Source organism: Pseudorca crassidens, chromosome 20 (assembly GCF_039906515.1).
Source record: "Pseudorca crassidens isolate mPseCra1 chromosome 20, mPseCra1.hap1, whole genome shotgun sequence".
NCBI lineage: Eukaryota > Metazoa > Chordata > Mammalia > Artiodactyla > Delphinidae > Pseudorca > Pseudorca crassidens.
The window spans coordinates 33,533,140-33,554,368 of NC_090315.1; the positions used below are offsets into that span (position 1 = coordinate 33,533,140).

Below are 21,229 nucleotides of genomic sequence, written 5' to 3' on the forward strand. Positions count from 1 at the left end.
GTTTATTTTTGTTTTTATTTCATTACTCTAGGAGATGGGTCAAAAAAGATCTTGCTGTGATTTATGTCAATCCGGAATTGCCTGGTCAGAACCAGTGAGGTCATTGGCCTGATAGACCCCTGCCACCCCTTAGTGTAAGGTGAGCATGCCACAAAAAATGCACTCTTATTTAGTAACTTCCTTGTCCCACCTGCTTCTGCCTGTAAGAGTCTTTCATTTTGTATAGCTCTCTGAGCATCTTTCTTTCTGCTATATGGGATACTGCCGGATTCATTAATTATTGAATAGAGCCAATAAGATCTTTAAATTTTACTCAGTTGAATTTTTACCTTTTTAACACCTTTAATTCATGACAATTTATAATCTTCCATTTATGGAAATGGGTAAAATTTTTTTGAACAATTGCATTAAAACAAACAGAATTAATTCATTTAAGAAAACTGCTCATAGGAACTTCCCTGGTGGCGCAGTGGTTAAGAATCCGCCTGCCAATGCAGGGCACATGGGTTCGAGCCCTGGTCCGGGAAGATCCCATATGCTGCGGAGCAACTAAGCCCATGCGCCACAACTACTGAACCTGCACTCTAGAGCTCATGAGCCACAACTACTGAGCCCATGGGCCACAACTACTGAAGCCCGCATGCCTAGAGCCCGTGTTCCGCAACAAGAGAAGCCACCGCAATGAGGAGCCCGCACACCGCAACGAAGAGTAGCCCCCGCTCGCCACAACTAGAGAAAGCCTGCGTGCAGCAACAAAGACCCAGCACAGCCAAAAATAAATTAAAAAAAAAAAGAAAACTGCTCATAATAGTACAGACGGTATGCTGATATGGCTAAAAATGTGATGTTAGCATGAGAATAACAGATTCCAGAAACACTGTATATGTCTAGGCTGCATTGAAAAATTTCATAGAATTCCAGGTTCATAGAATGTTGATCCAAGGTGGATGGCGCATGAGGGATCACCTCAGCCATCGCCACCCCTGCCTCTCACCACTCCCTTTCCAAAAGGGACGTTCCGAAGTCACCCTGTGGGTTTCCAGACCTCTGGTCCGCCAGTGCAGCGTTCGCCACCATGAAGACTCTGCCTGATTAATCCCATGATTAATGGACAGAGTCCAGTTGAATGGTCCAGTAGGACATGGGCTCAGACTTGTCTAGTGCTTGTTCTAGTATGTGCTTTCCATGTATCTGTTGAGTGAATTGATGGAGATGGCAGGGGTCTGATTTGGAGCTTAGGGGTGTCTTCTTTCCTAAGACCTGCCCAGCTACTTAGGCATTAAGGCCAGTATAGGATTTTCCTCTTCAGACTAGTTCCATATGGGAGTTTCCCAAGTTAAAAGCTGTAATCTCTATCAAATGCCACTGAAACAAGAGCTGTATCACTTACAGCTGGTGCGACCCAGGGAGCGGGCACAGGTTAAGCAAACTGAGGTCTGGCTTGATGCCTTACCCATTTCTGCAGAGTCATCGTGAGCCAGGAGTGGGCATGCAGGCTGCAGACACTTCAAGGTCTGGGCATAGCTGCGCATGTTTGCGGAACTGTGGGTGTCACAAGAGGGCATGTGATGGAACAGTGGGGCTGGGAGAATAATTCATCCTTACCTTTTATATTTTGCTAAGACAGCATCCGGCAGTCTTCATAGTCTAAGAGCCAGGTCTGTCTCAAGTTGCAAAGGCCAGCTGGCCAGGGCAAAAGGCAGGATGATTTTGCCTTAACAGCTCTGTGTGTGTGTGTGTGTGTGTGTGTGTGTGTGTGTGTGTGTGTGTGTGCGCGCGCGCGCGTGCACGCATGCGTGCACGTGTGTGTGTGTGCGCGCGCGCGTGCACGCATGCGTGCACGCACGTGTGTGAGTGTATGAGTGCAAAGTGATTAGAAACAGCTTTGTTTTCTGCTTAGGAAGACAGCCTGGGTTGTTCAGTGTGGATAGAGATAGGGGTGTTCTTTATTAGGGTGTTCTTTAGGACCCATGTTTCTTTCCTGGTAAAAGGGAGGAGCCCAGCCCAGGTCAATCTTTGTAGAAGCAGTCACCTCTGGGGCCTGACTCTACTGCTGTCCCAAACTCACCCCTCGCCGGCCTGCCACAGTGGCTAGAATGGGTGCAGATGAGCATCACTCTTAGAACTTGGATCTCCAAAAGCTTCATTTCAGCTACAACCTATGACGTTGGCCAAGAACCCATGAGCTTTTCTAAGAGTGTCATGTGCTTTATGGTTGCCCAATTCTTCCTAATGTTAATATTGGTCTGGCCTGGACAAGGTCAGTTTTGACAAATGACAGTTGGGAAACAGTGCAAGCATGGAGAAGGCACAGCTACCTTTTCAGTCTTCTGCCCTAGAGACAACCCCTTCACATCTGCTCCCTCTCCACGGACAAGAACAAAGTTCACATCTCACGACTCCGGTTAACACAATGTTTAGAGTAAGGTCTATAACACTGTGCAGCTTTTGTTCAATTCTCAGCTCTTCCTCTTACTTGCTTTGTGACTGTGGGCCATTTCCTTGTCCTCACTGAGCACTGGGAGATCATAGTATCAATTCACAGGTTTATTTTGAGAACTAAGTGAGATCCTGCATACAAAGCCCTCAGCACGGTCATTCTCACACTGTGAGCGCTCCGTAAATATTTGTCAAATGAATGTCTGAGTGAATAAAAGTGGAAAATACTAATAAAAACACACGCAATATTATAGCCAGGAAATGGCTGTTGCAACACAAGTTAGAGGTATAACCTTCCAAAATTTTTCCTCCCCAAAGAAAGATATTTTTTATATTATAATGGGATATTGTACATGACTAGATTTTTTATTTATTTTTAAAAATTTTTTTTATAAATTTATTTATTTATTTTTGGCTGCGTTGGGTCTTTGTTGCTGCACTGGGCTTTCTCTAGTTGAGGTGAGCGGGGCCTACTCTTCATTGTGGTGCGTGGGCTTCTCATTGCGGTGGCTTCTCTTGTTGCGGAGCATGGGCTCTAGGCTCGCAGGCTTCAGTAGTTGTGGCGTGCAGCCTCAGTGGTTGTGGCACACGGGCCCAGTTGCTCTGCGGCATGTGGGATCTTCCCAGACCAGGGCTCGAACCCGTGTCCCCTGCATTGGCAGGTGGACTCCCAGCCGCTGTGCCACCAGGGAAGCCCTAGATTTTTAAAAATATTTATTTATTGAAAGATTATCCACACACCATAAAATTCACCTTTCTGAGGCGTACACTTCAGTGGTTTTCAGTATATTCACAGGGTTGTGCAACCATCACCACTATGTAATCCCAGAACATTTTCATCACCTCAAAGAGAAGCCTCCATGCATTAACAGCCGCACATCATTCCCCCACCCCAGGCCTGCAGCAGCCACTAAACTACTTTCCGCCTCTATGGATTTGCTTAATCTGGACATTTCATACAAATAGAATCATACAATATATGTCCTTTCATGTCTGGCTTCTTACATTAGCGTAATATTTTCAAGGTTCATCCATGTTTAGCATGTACCAGTACTTCATTTCTTTTTATGGCTGAATAATATTCCATTGTATAGATAGATATTATTTTATTTGTCCATTCATCAGTTCCTGGATATTTGGGTTCTTTCCACTTCGGGCCGTTGTGACTAATGCAGCTATTTGTGTACAAGTTTTTGTATAGATATGTTTTCAGCTGTTGTGGGTATATACCTAGGAGTGGAATTGCTGGGAAATCTGGTAACTTTGTGTTTGATTTTTTTTAATTTTTAAATTTTTTTGGCCTCATCACGTGGCATGCAGGATCCTCAGGGATCGAACCCGCACCCCCTGCAGCGGAAGCATGGAGTCTTAATCGCTGGACCACCAGGGAAATCCCTGTGTTTGATTTTTGAGGAATTGCCAAACTGTTTCCTAAAGCAGTCATAATTATATTATAATCTGTTTTTTTCCCCTTCACAATAGATCATGACTGCCTTTCCTTGTCAATTAATAGAGGTGTGTATGACTTCCCTGGTGGCTCAGTGGTTAAGAATCCGCCTGCCAATGCAGGGGACACGGATTCGAGCCTTGGTCAGAGAAGATCCCACATGCCACAGAGCAACTAAGCACATGTGCTACAACTACTGAGCCCGCGAGCCACCACTACTGAAGCCCCCGCACCTAGAGCCCGTGCTCTGCAACAAGAGAAGCCACCCCAGTGAGAAGCTCGTGCACTGCAAAAAAGAGCAGCCCCCGCTCGCCTCAACTAGAGAAAGCCCACGCACAGCAACAAAGACCCAACGCAGCCAAAAATAACTAACTAAATAAATAGAGGTGTGCTTCACTAGTTTGAGTGAAAGCATAGTATTTCCTTAGCCAGCTGTATCAGAATGTATTTAGAGAATGTCCTACTGTTCAACATTTAGTAATTCTATAAAACAGGCTTTGAGCATTTTCCTTGTGTCCCTAGTGAGTAAGTGGCACTTTCACAGGTGTACTCAGAGCACTTTGTATCCCTCTACTTTGGTGCTTTCAGATTGCACTGCAATCTACCTATCACCTCTCCCTGCATCTGTCTTATTTATTACATAGAGAGTTCCTCCAGGAGATGGAACACGTCTTGGATTTATCTTTGTATCCACTGCACTTAGCAGAGTGCCAGGTATTTGGTAAATGTTAGGAGAATGAATGAATAAATGAAATAATGAATAAATGGAAGGAAAGACGGAGGGACGGATGAATGAATAATTAGAACCAAAGACTATAGAGAGATGGAGTCCCTTTATTGTAAGAACATTCTGTCCAAAGATCCCTGCCTGGAGAGGTAATAGTTCCCTGACCCTGCAGGTGTGCAACAGGAGGCTGAGTCACTTGGCAGGAATACTGTGAAGTTAATTTAGGCATCAGAAGGGAGACTGAATGAAATTTAAGATGTTTCTAAAATAAGAGCATGGAACTCTGTGAAATAGAAGCCCAGGGAAATGAAAAGATTTGCCCTTAATTCCCCAGCTGGGCAGCTGTGGGTCTGGGAGTTGCTCTGAAAGTTTTCAAGTTGTTCTGAGGACCCGACCACAGCCTCCCCTTGTCCAAAGACCTCTGTGTGCTTGTGTCTGCCTTGGTAGCCCACAGTACACTAAGGTTAGAGTCCAGGAAGGGAGAAACACTTATGAAACAAATCGTTGAACCTGTAGGTGGCTACCTGTAATTGGAGAGTAAAGTCCGGGCTCTTGATTTAAAAGAAGGTAAATTCTGGGTGGGCGTGGCTTACAGCCCTAAACAGCAGCCCACGGGGAAGGGTGGGAGAGCTTTTCTGTTATTTCCAGATTAGGCTACTGAGCAACTGGGGCGGGAGCCTGTGCAGAGAGCTGGGGGCGGGGACTGGGGGCGGGGACTGGAACAGCCCCTCTGAGCAGGGCCGAGACCTGCGGGCACAGGAGCTGCTGTCCTTCCACGATGTGGGTCTTCGCTCTGGTCTTGTCCTCCCTCACCACTTTCACGGCTTTGGGTGAGTCCTCCTAAATTCAAATAGCGGGGGACCTTTGGAAATCCTTGTGTGGGACAAGGGGAAGGAGTGACAGGGGTGGTTCTGCAGCAGCGCACGCTCTGTGGACTTGGACCGTCTAGCCCAGCTGGTCCCCCGCAGCAGGAGACACAGTGGACGATAAACACCCTAGACTCGGCTGCACGCCGCCACACCAGAGGAGGACAACCAGCTAACCTCCCGGTTGGACAACCAGCTAACCTCAACCTCCAGCTGAGGACTTGGGAGAGTTCCATAGCTTTTCCTCTTGATTACTAATACGGACGTGGCCAAATCCTGGAGCTTAGCTTACCAGAATATTAATACCGCCTCTGGAGGCAGAGTGTGTGGGTTTGCATCCCAGCTTAGCACTTACTAGCCCTGTGAGCTTAGGCAAAGGACTTCCTTTTTCTGTGCCTCAGTTTCCCCCTCTATAAAATGGGGGTGAAAGCTGTATCCACATCATTAGGCTCTTGTGAGGTTGAAATGGGCTGTTGTTTCTGAGAGAGTGCCTGGAATGGAGAGAGTGCAAAAAAGGGATAAAGAAGTTGTTTTAAAAGACAGTGTATTGAAAAAAAAAAAAAGTATATTGGAACTTCCCTGGTGGTCCAGTGGTTAAAGACTCTGCACTTCTACTGCAGGGGGCGCAGGTTTGATCCCTGGTCGGGGAACTAAGATCCCGCGTGCCTCGCAGGGCAGCCAGAAAAAAAAAGACAGTGTATTAATAGACAATTAGGGGTATTCTAAGGCCCACAGATCAGGAACCAACTGTCATTGAAAAGATGGTTTATGACTCAATTTCCCCAGAGGAAGGAGTACGGAACTACCATGGGGGGCCTGGAGGTGAAGCCCTGGGTGGGTCATGAGACACAGGGAAGAAGGAGGAACTGGGGGTGAGGGGCTTTATCTTGGTTGCTGGGAGGAAGGAAGAGGTGAGGCAGGGTATGCAGGTTTGGGATTGGCAAAGTAGCCAATTTCAACAGGTTCTGGGGCTTAGGGACTGCACAGTTGTCAGGTACTTGGCCTGGAGTGATTAGGGCAGGATGATAGTGGCCAGATGTGGAGGGCCTGATAGAGAAGGTAGTTGGGGTACAGGCTCTGGCACGCTTGAAGGGGAAGTTCATTCGTATCATTAGGGATTGGCGAACTCTGGGAGGGGCAGTCCCTCCAGAATCAGCAAGGCCCCAGATGTCAAGGCATCAGAATACAGAACATAAAAGACCTGGTTAATACAAGGGTGCGGCAAGGGACCTCAGAATGCATCTGTGCCATTTTATAGATGGGGAAACTGAGACTCAGAGAGGGAAATGTACATGCCCAAGGTCAACCGGAAAATCATGCTCTGAATTCTATCTCTAACTCCTGAGTCCAGAGCCAGTGCTCTGGCTGTCAGTGCACTGACAGCCCAGGCTCCACTGGGTTTTCTCTTCTTCCTGGGCCTATGACACTGTGAGAGGCCTGGAACTGAGGGTAAGAGCAGAGTAAGAACCAAATTAGGGGTAAACTGCTGTTTACCCCCTGGCAGGGCCATGCCACTTCCATCTTTAGAAAGTCCATACTGGGAACTTCCCTGGTGGCACAGTGGTTAAGAATACGCCTGCCAATGCAGGGGACACGGGTTTGAGCCCTGGTCTGGGAAGATCCCACATGCTGTGAAAATAAGCGCGTGCGCCCCAACTGCTGAGCCTGCACTCTAGAGCCCGCATGCCACAACTACTGAGCCCATACGCTGCAACTACTGAAGCCACGTGCCTTGAGCCCATGCTCTGCAACAAGAGAAGTCACCCAATGAGAAGCCCATGCACTGCAATGAAGATTAGCCCCCACTCACCACAACTAGAGAAAACCCACACACAGAAACTAAGACCCAACACAGCCAAAAATAAATAAAAATTTTTAAAAAAGAAAGTCCATACTGGCTGCCTCCATTTCCTCAGTTACTTCATCTGAAAAATGGGCATATTGATGTCTACCTAGCAAGGCTTTTGTGAAGATTAGTTTAAAGGAACTGGAATGCCCATGTAGCACATAGTAAGTGCTCAGTATACAAACATTACATATAACACAAGTGGTAACTGCTGCTGTTACCAGTATTGCCTATACCTCTCAGCCAATCGCCCACTTTTTCACCCTTGCCATTTGGACATCTGTCCACTTCATCTCTCTTGAAGGTTATCATCGGATTTGTCCGGAAGACCAAATCTGGGTTATTCTTTTCTATTCTGGCCACATACTTTGAGAGAGAGGTTAACCTTGGGTCTATATCTAAAGGGGAACAATTGGGAGGATGAGAGGCTGGAAATCGTTTCCTGTTAGGATGCTTAAACAAACTGAAGCTGTTGAGGACGGACAAGAGAAGACTTGAGGGATGGGTATGAACATGGGTCACTAAGGCTGCCTGTCACATGAAGGTGCAGGATGTCCCAGAGCAGGTAGGACCAGGACTGATGTGGCAGCTTCAGGGAGACGCATTTCAGCTCAGTGAGAAAGAACTGTCTGCTCCACGAGAAGGGGACAGATGGAATCTGGGCCCATCTCGCTCCCTCTGGATGACCGTGCTCAGAGCCAGCAGAAGGGGCCTCTTCAAGCTGATTGTGTCACTCTCTTTTACTCCAGTATGGTTCACTGCTGCTCATTTACCCACTAAATAAAGGCCGAATCACTGGCCTGGCGTTTGAGACCCTCCCAGACATGAACCTGTCTCATCCAGGATTATGTTCCTCCCCCATTACTCTTCCTGACCCAAATGGGCCAATCGCTCTTCCTCAAGCAGGTCTTGCACTTTGCTGTCACAGAGCCTCACCTCTGCACAATCTCATCTCTGTTTATACCTTTAAGCACCCTCTTCCACCTCCCCTTGTCACTCCTTCCACTACTGCAAGTCCCAGCTCCAAGGTCACTGCCTCCATGAAGCCACCAGTCAGAAGGCCTCGCTCCCTCTTCTGTCTCCTATGGCACCTTACTTGGTACGTCTCTCAGGACACGGACCACTTTCTTCCCAGCAGTAGGGTCAGGTATGTATGTGGCTCATCCTCCACATAAGGCCAGATTTCTGAGAAGAGCAACCTGCTCTTGTTCATCCTCTCATCCAGCGTGCAGCTCGGCACCAGCATCCAGTGATTGTTTCTAGATGCTCCTAAGTGTGGAAACTGAATGCCCTCTTCATTCCCAGTGGCTCTTCTTTTTGCATTTATGTCTTATTTGATGCTGTTATACCTCCAATTCCAATTCGCTCCTTCAGATAGCGCTGTGAGTTAGGAAGGACAGTTAGCTTCACTCTCTCTTACATAAGAAGAAACTGAGGCTTAGAGAGTTGAGGGGACATTCAAGATCACGTGGCAAAAGTAACAAAATTCACCCAGAATCCAGTTCACACCTTCACCACTGACATGTTCTCATTTCCTCTCAATGTCCAGCAGGGCAACCACCCTCACCGCCTGTTGTGGACACCGCGCAGGGCAGAGTCCTGGGGAAATACGTCAGCTTAGAAGGTTTTGCACAGCCTGTGGCTGTTTTCCTGGGAGTCCCTTTTGCCAGGCCCCCTCTTGGATCCTTGAGGTTTGCTCCGCCGCAGCCTGCAGAACCATGGATCTTCGTGAAGAATACCACCTCTTACCCTCCCATGTAAGTCAAGGTGTGACTTTGGCATCTTCCAGTGGGGATGTTAGCCTCAAAGGGACACAGGAAGGAGCCAAGGCGATCCTCTGAGTGGCTCATACTTTGTTCTGGAATCCTAAGATATTGTAGATCCTTACAAACATTTCAGAACTCTCACAGCATTCTAGAGCCCTTTATTCAACTAATATTTATTGAGCAACTTTGCCAGGCATTTTCTAGTTTCCTGGGATCCATTAGTGAACAGAACAAAGATCCCACCCTCATGCAGCTTGCATTCTAGCAGGGGCAGATAGATAGTAAACAATATGCAAATTAGTAAATAGACTATACAGTATGTTAGAATATGATAAGTGCTGTGGAAAAAAATAGAAAGTTGAGCAGGTGAGGGGTTTCAAAAGTAATGATTCTGTTAACCTAAAACAATAAAACAACCAGATATTTTACCAGCAAAACCAGAGATTTATTTGGGAGCAGCAAAGAATCACAATTGGGGACATGCAACTATGGCAAACCACATGCAAGTCTGGTAAAAGGAAAGGAAACTCTTTTATAGAGGCAAAGGGGAAGTTAGAAGGCACTGTTATAAACAAAAGTCCATTGGAGGAAACTGGGAGTTTGTTATGTAGTGGCTTTTAATTGGCTGAGTAATGATAGTCTCTGATTGGCTGAGCTGTTGCCAGGCAAGGAGGAAATCTTTCTTGTGGTAAAGTCGTGTCATTTCTGGTCAGACGTGCACAGTATGTCTCTTCCTAGGGGGATCTGTATTGAGGTGGAGTGATATCTTCCTGAGATCTCCCCCTCCTCACCTCCAGATTCCATTTTAGTGCGGGTTCTCTTTATTAATTTTCACAGTTCTATTCATTTTCCTTCTTGAACTTTACCATAGTGGGAAGTGAGGTGGGCCAGGAGATGTGTGGATGGGTAGTGCTTTGGGGTGTTGGACTGGGCAAGTTCTCAACTCCCAAATGTGTCTGGCTACCTAGTCACAAGCAGAACGATGGTTGATGTGTTCTAGTTAGCTGGTCAAGTTGGGCAAGAAGACTCACAACTGTCCCCCAAGGCACCTTAGATGTCTACAAGCACTGATTCAGACCATATTTATCTCAGCAAGAGATTTCTAATAATTTCCAGGGTCCTGCCTCTTGCTGAATTTTCTTTTCTTCTCTTCTCTCCTTACTCCCTTCCTTCCTTACTTCTTCCATTCTTTTAAAATAATATTCATTCTTTTTATTTCCTGATTGCAATTAATATGTTTTATTTATTTTTATTGCAAGTATACATTTAATTTCCTGATTGCAAGTAATAAGTAATACATACTTATTACATAAAAGTGAGAAAATATAGGTAAGTAAAGGTAAGAAAATGAAAAGCATACACCACAGAGCAAGAACTGTTGTTCATATTTTAGATTCTATTTTTCTAGTCTTTTATCTGTTGCATAATTTCTCCCTTAAAATGTAATCACATAATTTTCTGTACCCAATTCTAATGTGTGTGTTTTTTTTTCCCCCGCACCAAAAAGCAATTCTCACACACCATATGTGTGTCCAACAATTTAGCTAATTCTAACACTCTCTTCCTAGAGATAGCATCAGATTCCACAGATTAAGGGCTCAGCTCCACAATAACTCCCTCTGCTTCGATGCCAGTTCCAAGTCCAAGTCGTCACCTATGCTTCTGACCAACTGGCTATAAATTAGAGGTTCCTGTGACCCCGTCCTTAAGTTCTATTAATTTGCCGTAGCAGCTCACAGAACTCAGGAAATTAGTTTTCTCACTAGATTACCAGTTTATTATGAAGGATATTAAAGGATACAAGCCACTAGCCAGATGAAGATATCCATAAGGTGAGGTCCCTAACAAAGGAGCATCCATCCATCCTTCTGGAGTTTGGGACCCAGCACGGTGGCACTTAGAAGAGTTCTGGTTCACCAACCAGGACGCCCTCTGAACCCTGTCCTTTTGGGTTTTATGGAGCCCTCATTACATGGGCAGGATGATTGAAAGCATTGGTCACTGGTGATTGATTCCTCTCCAGCCCATCTCCCCTTTCCAGAGGTCAGGGGGCTGTGGCGCAGAGTTCCAACCCTCTAATCACATGATTGTTCCTCTGGCAACCAGTTCCTGCTCTTAGATGAGGTCCAAAAGTGACCTCATTAACCCAACAGTATACACCACTCAGGAGATTTCAAGGGTTTTAAGAGCTCTTCAGGGCTTCCCTGGTGGCGCAGTGGTTGCGAGTCCGCCTGCCGATGCAGGGGACGTGGGTTCGTGCCCCGGTCCGGGAAGATCCCACATGCCACGGAGCGGCTGGGCCTGTGAGCCATGGCCGCTGAGCCTGCGCGTCCGGAGCCTGTGCTCTGCAACGGGAGAGGCCACAACAGTGAGAAGCCTGCCTATGGCAATAAAAAAAAAAAAAAAAAAAGAGCTCTTCAGCAGAAACTGGACAAAGATCAAATACATATTTCTTCTTATATCACAATATCATATTACACGATACAGATACTTTATTTTACTTTATTTATTTATTTTAATTTATTTTTGGCTGCGCTGGGTCTTCATTGCTGCATGCGTGCTTTCTGTAGTTGCGGCCAGCGGGGGCTACTCTTCGTTGTGGTGCGCGGGCTTCTCATTGCGGTGGCTTCTCCTGTTATGGAGCACAGGCTCTAGGCACGTGGGCTTCAGTAGTTGTGGCGCATGGGCTCAGTAGTTGTGGCTCACAGGCTTAGGTGCTCCACGACATGTGGGATCTTCCCGGACCAGGACTGGAACCCATGTCCCCTGCACTGGCAGGTGGATTCTTCACCACTGCGCCACCAGGGAAACCCCAAGACAGATACTTTAGATGCCTGTTTTGCTCATGAACGTATATCATGAACATCATTCTATGTCATTAAATATCACACCCCGACATATAATAGCTGCATTACGTTGCATATTGAATCATAATTTATTTACTGCACCTTTTATTTGGGATTATTAATTGTTCTTGATGATTTTGATAATATAAGTAGCACTATGATGAATATCCTGTAGCTAAATCTTCATGCATGTTCATAAATATTTTTGGATAAGTTCTAAGAAATAACATTTCCGAGTAAGAGTATTTTTAAAATTTCCCTTCAGAAATACTCCAACTGCACCCCTTTATTTAATATATGAAAACCTCCATTAACTGAATTTTAAACAATGTTTTGGGTTATCAAAAATGATTTGGGGCTATTGAATAGGCAAAATAACGATAATTTTTATTATCTTCGTCATTATATGTATGATTATTCTCTTTATTCTACATTTATCTGAATACTAGTGACATTGACTTATTTTTCTCTTTTTAAACTTTTGATTGTCTTCTTTTATGAATATTACGCCCCTTGCTTTGGTGATCTGGGGAAAGTTCCCCCGGGATGGAAATCAAGAGTTTATCTTTGGAGCTCTGACTCTGCCAATTGACAGCTGTGTCATCCAAGCACCTCAGTGCTTCAGTTACCTCGTCGAAATACTGGAGGCAGTCATGCTGTTTTGTGGGGACACTGAGATCTGGAAATGTGGCTTATAAGGTCCTTGGAAACATAAGCACTACATAGTATGGTTCTTTCTGGCTGTGTGACCTTGGGCAAATTCTCTAACATCTCTCAGTTTCTCAACTGTAAAATGTGGATAATAATAGAACCTAAATCATGGGGCTGATGTGAAGATTAAATGAGTTAATACATAAGGAGTATTTAAAACAACAGTTGGTGAGAGAGCACTGGAATCACAACTAACTGCTGAACAATCATTGACAGGAAGACACTGGAACTCACCAAAAAGATACCCCACATCCAAAGACAAAGGAGAAGCCACAATGAGACTGTAGGAGGAGCACAATCACAATAAAATCAAATCCCATAACCGTTGGGTGGGTGACTCACAAACTGGAGAACACTTATACCACAGAAGTCCACTCACTGGAGGGAAGGTTCTGAGCCCACGTCAGGCTTCCCAACCTGGGGGCCTGGCAATAGGAGGAGGAATTCCCAGAGAATTAGACTTTGAAGGCTAGCGGGATTTGATTTCAGGACTTTGACAGGACTGGGGGAAACAGAGACTCCACTCTTGGAGGGCACACACAAAGTAGTGTGCGTATGAGAACCCAGGGGGAAGGAACAGTGACCCCATAGGAAACTGAACCAGACCTACCTGCTAGTGTTGGAGGGTCTCCTGCAGAGGTGGGGGGCGGCTGTGGCACACTGCAGGGACAAGGACACTGGCAGCAGAAGTTCTGGGAAGGACTCTTTGGTGTGAGCCCTCCCAGAGTCCACCATTAGCCTCACCAAATAGCCTGCAGGGTCCAGTGCTGGGTTGCCTCAGGCCAAACAACCAACAGGGAGGGAACTCAACCCCACCCATCAGCAGACAAGCAGATTAAAGTTTTACTGAGGTCTGTCCACCAGAGCAACACCCAGCTCTACCACCACCAGTCCCTCCCATCAGGAAGCTTGTACAAGACTCTCAGATAGCCTCATCCAACAGAGGGCAGACAGCAGAAACAAAAAGAACGACAGTCCTGCAGCCTATGGATCGAAAACCACATTCACAGAAAGAGAGACAAAATGAAAAGGCAGGGGAATATGTTCCAGATGAAGGAACAAGATAAAACACCAGAAAAACAACTAAATGAAGTGCAGATAGGCAATCTTCCAGAAAAAGAATTCAGAATAATGATAGTGAAGATGATCCAGGACCTAAGAAAAAGAATGGAGGCAAAGATGGAGAAGATGCAAGAAATGTTTAACAAAGACCTAGAAGAATTAAAGAAAAAAACAGAGATGAACAATACAATGACTGAAATGAAAAATACACTGGAAGGAATCAATAGCAGAATAACTGAGGCAGAAGAACAGATAAGTGACCTGGAAGACAGAATGGTGGAATTCACTGCCACGGAACAGAATAAAGAAAATAGAATGAAAAGAAATGAAGACAGCCTAAGAGATCTCTGGGACAACATTAAATGCACCAACATTCGCATTATAGGAGTCCCAGAAGGAGAAGAGAGAGAAAAAGGACGCCAGAAAATATTTGAAGAGATTATAGTTGAAAACTTCTCTAACATGGGAGAGGAAATAGCCACCCAAGTCCAGGAAACGCAGAGAGTCCCAGACAGGATAAACCCAAGGAGAAACACGCTGAGACACATAGTAATCAAATGGACAAATATTAAAGACAAAGAAAAACTATTAAAAGCAACAAGGGAAAAATGACAAATAACATACAATGGAACTCCCATAAGGTTAAGAGCTGATTTCTCAGCAGAAACTCTACAAGCCAGAAGGGAGTGACACAATATTTTTAAAGTGATGAAAGGGAAGAACCTCCAACCAAGGTTACTCTACCCGGCAAGGATCTCATTCAGATTCGATGGAGAAATCAAAAGCTTTACAGACAAGCAAAAGCTAAGAGAATTCAGCACCACCAAACCAGCTCTGCAACAAGTGCTAAAGGAACTTCTCTAAGTGGGAAACACAAGAGAAGAAAAGGACCTACAAAAACAAACCCATAACAATTAAGAAAATGGTAATAGGAACATACATATTGATAATTACCTTAAATGTGAATGGATTAAATGCTCCAGCCAAAAGACACAGGCTCACTGAATGGATACAAAAACAAGACCTGTATATATTGCTGTCTACAGGAGACCCACTTCAGACCTACGGACACATACAGACTGAAAGTGAAGGGATGGAAAAAGATATTCCATGCAAATGGAAAGCAAAAGAAAGCTGGAGTAGCAATACTCATATCAGATAAAATAGACTTTAAAATAAAGAATGTTACAAGAGAGAAGGAAGGACACTACATAATGATCAAGGGATCAATCTAAGAAGAAGATATAACAATTATAAATATATATGCACCCAACATAGGAGGACCTCAATACGTAAGGCAAATGCTAACAGCTATAAAAGAGGAAATCGACAGTAACACAATAATAGTGGGGGACTTTAACACCTCACTTACACCAATGGACAGATCATCCAAACAGAAAATTAATAAGGAAACAGAAGCTTTAAATGACACAATAGACCAGATAGATTTAATTGATATTTATAGGATATTCCATCCAAAAATGGCAGACTTACACTTTCTTCTCAAGTGCACATGGAACATTCTCCAGGATAGATCACATCTTGTGTCACAAATCAAGCCTCAGTAAATTTAAGAAAATTGAAATCATATCAAGCATCTTTTCTGACCACAACACTATGAGATTAGAAATCAATTACAGGGAAAAAAACGTAAAAAACACAAGGAGGATAAACAATACATTACTAAATAACCAAGAGATCACTGAAGAAATCAAAGAGGAAATCAAAAAATACCTAGACACAAATGACAATGAAAACATGACGATCCAAAACACATGGGATGCTACAAAAGGAGTTCTAAGAGGGAAGCTTGTAGCAATACAATGCTACCTCAAGTAACAAGAAAAATCTCAAATAAACAATCTAAACTTTCACCTAAAGGAACTAGAGAAAGAAGAACAAACAAAACCCAGAGTTAATAGAAGTAAAGAATTCATAAAGACCAGAGCAGAAGTAAATGAAATAGAAACAAAACAGTAGCAAAGATCAATAAAACTAAAAGATGCTTCTTTGAGAAGATAAACAAAATTGATAAACCTTTAGCCAGACTCACCAAGAAAAAGAGGGAAAGGACTTAAATCAATAAAATTAGATTAAAAAGGAGAAGTTACAACAGAAACCGCAGAAATGCAAACCATCATAAGAGACTACTACAAGCAACTCTATGCCAATAAAATGGACAACCTGGAAGAAAGGGACAAATTCTTAGAAAGGTATAACGTTCCAAGACTGAACCAGGAAGAAACAGAAAATATGAATAGACCAATCACAAGTAATGAAATTGAAACTGTAATTAAAAATCTTCCAACAAACAAAAGCCCAGGACCAGATGGCTTCACAGGTGAATCCTATGAACCATGTACAGAATAGCTAACACCCATCCTTCTCAAACTCTTCCAAAAAATTGCAAAGGAAGAAACACTCCCAAACTCATTCTACGAGGCCACCATCACCCTGATACCAAAACCAAATAAAGATACTACAAAAAAAGAAAATTACAGATCAATATCACTGATGAATATAACCGCAAAAATCCTCAACAAAATACTAGCAATCAGAATCCAACAACACATTAAAAGGGTCATACAGCATGACCAACTGGGATGTATCCCAGGGACACAAGGATTCTTCAGTATATGCAAATCAATCAATGTGATACACCATATTAACAAACTGAAGGATAAAAACTATATGATCATCTCAATAGATGTAGAAAAAGCTTTTGGCAAAATTCAACACTGATTTATGATAAAAAAACTCTCCAGAAAGTGGGCATAGAGGGAACCTACCTCAACATAATAAAGGCCATATACAACAAACCCACAGCAAACATCATTCTCAATGGTGAAAAACTGAAAGGATTTCCTCTAAGAACAGGAACAAGACAAGGATGTCCACTCTCACCACTATTATTCCACAAAGTTTTGGAAGTCCTAGCCACAGAAATCAGAGAAGAAAAAGAAATGAAAGGAATACAAATTGGAAAAGAAGAAGTAAAACTGTCACTGTTTGCAGATGACGTGATACTATACAGAGATAATCCTAAAGATGCCACCAGAAAACTACTGGAGCTAATCAATGAATTTGGTAAAGTTGCAGGATCCAAAATTAATGCACAGAAATCTCTTGCATTCCTATACACTAACAGTGAAAGATCAGAAAGAGAAATTAAGGAAACACTCCCATTCACCATTGCAACAAAAAGAATAAAATACCTAGAAATAAACCACCTAAGGAGGTAAAAGCCCTGTACTCAGAAAACTATAAGACACTGATGAAAGAACTCAAGGATGACACAATCAGATGGAGAGATATACCATGTTTTTGGATTGGAAGAATCGATATTGTGAAAATGACTCTACTACCCAAAGCAACCTACAGATTCAACGCAATCCCTATCAAATTACCAATGGCATTTTTTATAGAACTAGAACAAAAAAATCTTAAAATGTGTATGGAGGCACAAAAGACCCCGAATAGCCAAAGCAATCTTGAGGGGTAAAAAACGGAACTGGAGGAATCAGACTCCCTGACTTCAGACTATACTACAAAGCTACAGTAATCAAGACAATATGGTACTGGCACAAAAACAGAAATATAGATCAATGGAACAGGATAGAAAGCCCAGAGATAAACCCACGCAGTTATGGTCAACTAATCTCTGACAAAGGAGGCAAGGATATACAATGGAGAAAAGACAATCTCTTCAATAAGTGGTGCTGGGAAAACTGGGCAGCTACATGTAAAAGAATGAAATTAGAACACTCCCTAACACCATACACAAAAATAAACTCAAAATGGATTAAAGACCTAAATGTAAGAGCGGACACTATAAAATTCTTAGAGGAAAACATAGGAAGAACAGTCTTTGACAAAAATCACAGCAAGATCTTTTTTGACCCACCTCCTAGAGTAATGGAAATAAAAACGAAAATAAACAAATGGGACCTAATTAAACTTAAAAGCTTTTGCACAGCAAAGGAAGCCATAAGCAAGACGAAAAGACAAACCTCATAATGGGAGAAAATATTTGCAAATGAAGCAACTGACAAAGGATTAATCTCCAAAATTTACAAGCAGCTCATGCAGCTCAATATCAAAAAACAAACAACCCAATCCAAAAATGGGCAGAAGACCTAAATAGACATTTCTCCAAAGAAGGTATACAGATTGCCAACGAACACATGAAAGGATGCTCAACGTCACTAATCATTAGAGAAATGCAAATCAAAACTACAGTGAGATCATCTCACACCAGCCAGAATGGCCATCATCAAAAAATCTACAAACAATAAATGCTGGAGAGGGTGTGGAGAAAAGGGAACCCTCTTACACTGTTGGTGGGAAAGTAAATTGATACAGCCACTATAGAGAACAGTATGGAGATCCCTTAAAAAATTAAAAATAAAGGGGCTTCCCTGGTGGCACAGTGGTTGAGAGTCCGCCTGCCAATGCAGGGGACGCGGGTTTGTAACCCGGTCCGGGAAGATCCCACATGCTGCGGAGTGGCTGGGCCCGTGAGCCATGGCCGCTGAGACTGCGTGTCCGGAGCCTGTGCTCCGCAACGGGAGAGGCCACAACATTGAGAGGCCCGCGTACCAAAAAAATAAATAAATAAAAATAAATAAATAAATAAAGGAGATGAGCTCCCTGAAAAAAAAAACTAAAAATAGAACTGCCATACGACCCAGCAATCCCACTACTGGGCATATACCATGAGAAAACCATAATTCAAAAAGAGTCGTATACCACAATGCTCATTGCAGCACTATTTACAATAGCCTGGACATGGAAGCAACCTAACTGTCCATCGACAGATGAATGGATAAAGAAGATGTGGCACATATATACAATGGAATATTATTCAGCCATAAAAGGAAACGAAATTGAGTTATTTGTAGTGAGGTGGATGGACCCAGAGTCTGTCATACAGAGTGAAGTAAGTCAGAAAGAGAAAAACAGATACCATATGCTAACACATATATACGGAATCTAAGAAAAAAAATGGTCATGAAGAACCTAGGGACAGGATGGGAATAAAGATACAGACCTACTAGAGAACAGACTTGAGGACACAGGGAAGGTGAAGAGTAAGCTGGGAGAAAGTGAGAGAGTGGCATGGACATATATACACTACCAAAGGTAAAACATGTAGCTAGTGGGAAGCAGCCACGTTGCACAGGGAGATCAGCTCGGTGCTTTGTGACCACCTAGAGGGGTGGGATAGGGAGGGTGGGAGGGAGACGCAAGAGGGAAGAGATATGAGGATATATGTATATGTATGGCTGATTCACTTTGTTATAAAGCAGAAACTAACACACCATTGTAAAGCAATTATACTCCAATAAAGATGTTAAAAAATTAAATTAAATTAAATTAATAAGAAAACAAACAACCAAATCAAAAAATGGGCAGAATACCTAAGCAGACATTTCTCCAAAGAAGAATACAGATGGCCAAGAGGCACATGAAATGATGCTCAACATCACTAATTATTAGAGAAATGCAAATCAAAACTACATTGAGGTATCACCCTACACCAGTCAGAATGGCCATCATCAAGGAATCTACAAACAACAAATGCTGGAGAGGATGTGGAAAAAAGGGAACCCTCTTGCTCTGTTGGTGGGAATGTAAATTGATTCAGCCACTATGGAGAACAGTATGGAGGTTCCTTATAAAACTAAGAATAGAATTACTATATGACCCAGCAATCCCACTACTGGGCATATACCTTGAGAAAACCATAATTCAATAAGACATATGCACCCCAATGTTCATTGCAGCACTATTTACAATAGCCAGCTCATGGAAGCAACCTAAATGCCCATCAACAGACAAATGGATAAAGAAGATGTGGTACATGTATACAATGGAATATTACTCAGCCATAAAAAGGAATGAAATTGGGTCATTTGTAGAGACGTGGATGAATCTAGAGACTGTCATACAGAGTGAAGTAAGTCAGAAAGAGAAAAACAAATATCGTATATTAACACATATATGTGGAATCTAGAAAAATGGTACAGATGAACCGGTTTGCAGGGCAGAAATAGAGACAAAGATATGGAGAACAAACGTATGGACACCAAGTGGGGAGTGGTGGTGGTGGTGTGATGAATTGGGAGATTGGGATTGACATATATACACTAATATGTATAAAATAGATAACTAATTAGAACCTGCTCTATAAAAATATAAATAAAATAAAATTTAAATGATAAAAAAAAAATCTCCTATTAGGGCAACCAATAGTTCTTGCCTGTGATGGGTTGATGATAGAATTTTAGTATGTCAGTGCTGCAGGACCCTTATGGAAATCACTCCCCTCATTTACATAGAGGAGCAGACTAGGGCCCAGAGCAGGCAAAGAATTCACCTAAGGAAACCCAGCAAATTAGGCTGAGTCATGGGCTTCCCTGGTGGCACAGTGTTTGAGAGTCCGCCTGTCAACGCAGGGGACACGGGTTCGTGCCCTGGTCCGGGAAGATCCCACATGCCGCGGAGTGGCTGGGCCCGTGAGCCATGGCCGCTGAGCCTGCGCATCCGGAGCCTGTGCTCCGCAACGGGAGAGGCCACAACAGTGAGAGGCCTGCGTACCGAAAAAAAAAAAAAAAAATTTAGGCTGAGGCAGGATTAGAGCGTAGTTCCCCTAAAGCTGCCCCACAAATATTTGACCTCTGACCTGTTGTAGGCCGTAAATAACTGCCGTTTGGGTGATTTCTCCTGGTTTATGGAAGTCTCCCGTGGACTAGAACATGTTTCCCTGTTGGCAGAATATGGTCACCCTATAGCGGGCATCATACAGCGCCCAGCGGAGAGCTGGTCTGGACCCAGGGCAAGCAGGAAATGGTCCTTTCCCAGGCCCAGCAGCGTATAGGCAGCCTCCTTCCTTGACTCAGGGCATCCCAAAGGCCCCAGGAAGGGAAGAGGGTCAGGCCTTACCATACCTGGTCCTAGGAGACCTTGGTGAGCCTGAGAAGCCCCCATCAGATGCCTCCTACCTAACCCAGTGTCTTGAGTCTGGTGAGAACAACTCTATTTACTGCCCTAAACCTGCCAGTCCAAGACCTGGCCTGACCGCAGGAGACATCTCCTTGGTCAGCTCTGATTGAACTTCAAGAATTCATTTCTCTCCTTGCCTCTCCCAGGTGCTCCCAAGACCAAGTGGCGGGGCAAGCGGTCTCAGAGCTCTTTACCAACAGAAAGGAGAACATTAATCTCAGGTTTTCCGAAGACTGTCTTTACCTAAATATTTACACTCCTGCTGACTTGAGGAAGAGAAGCAGGCTGCCGGTAAGCAGTGGGAACAAATGGTCAAGGCTGGTGTAGACTGGAGGGGATGAAGGCAGTGTTGGGTTGGGGCGTCTTGGACCAAGGCTGTTCCAGGGGCCCCAGGCTGTTCCCCAGGGGCCCCAGGGCTTTCTTTACCACCACAGCCAAACCTGACATCGAGGAACACAGGTTTCCCACACCTCAGTTTCCCTTAGTGACAGACATAGGGCCTCTGGGGGAGTTT

General features: G+C 43.8%; 1 protein-coding gene and 1 non-coding gene across 4 annotated transcripts in view; both read left to right on the top strand.

Annotated features, from left to right (window-relative positions):
• The first annotated feature begins 5,292 nt into the window (after positions 1–5,292).
• The window catches only part of LOC137214455 (liver carboxylesterase-like), a 36,515-nt gene continuing 20,578 nt past the window's right edge, over positions 5,293–21,229 (top strand). For 2 of the 3 annotated variants that reach the window (XM_067718293.1, XM_067718291.1), the window contains exons 1-3: positions 5,308–5,443; positions 8,875–9,082; positions 20,862–21,006. In XM_067718293.1, coding sequence (XP_067574394.1) covers positions 5,392–5,443; positions 8,875–9,082; positions 20,862–21,006 — 405 coding nt within the window. In that variant the 5' untranslated portion in view covers positions 5,308–5,391. Of the gene's footprint in view, positions 5,444–8,874; positions 9,083–20,861; positions 21,007–21,229 lie in introns of all 3 variants that reach the window. The other variant, XM_067718292.1, reaches the window with a different exon arrangement.
• TRNAR-UCU (transfer RNA arginine (anticodon UCU)) lies at positions 6,056–6,129 on the top strand. The gene has a single exon. It is a non-coding gene; the product is annotated as a tRNA-Arg (tRNA).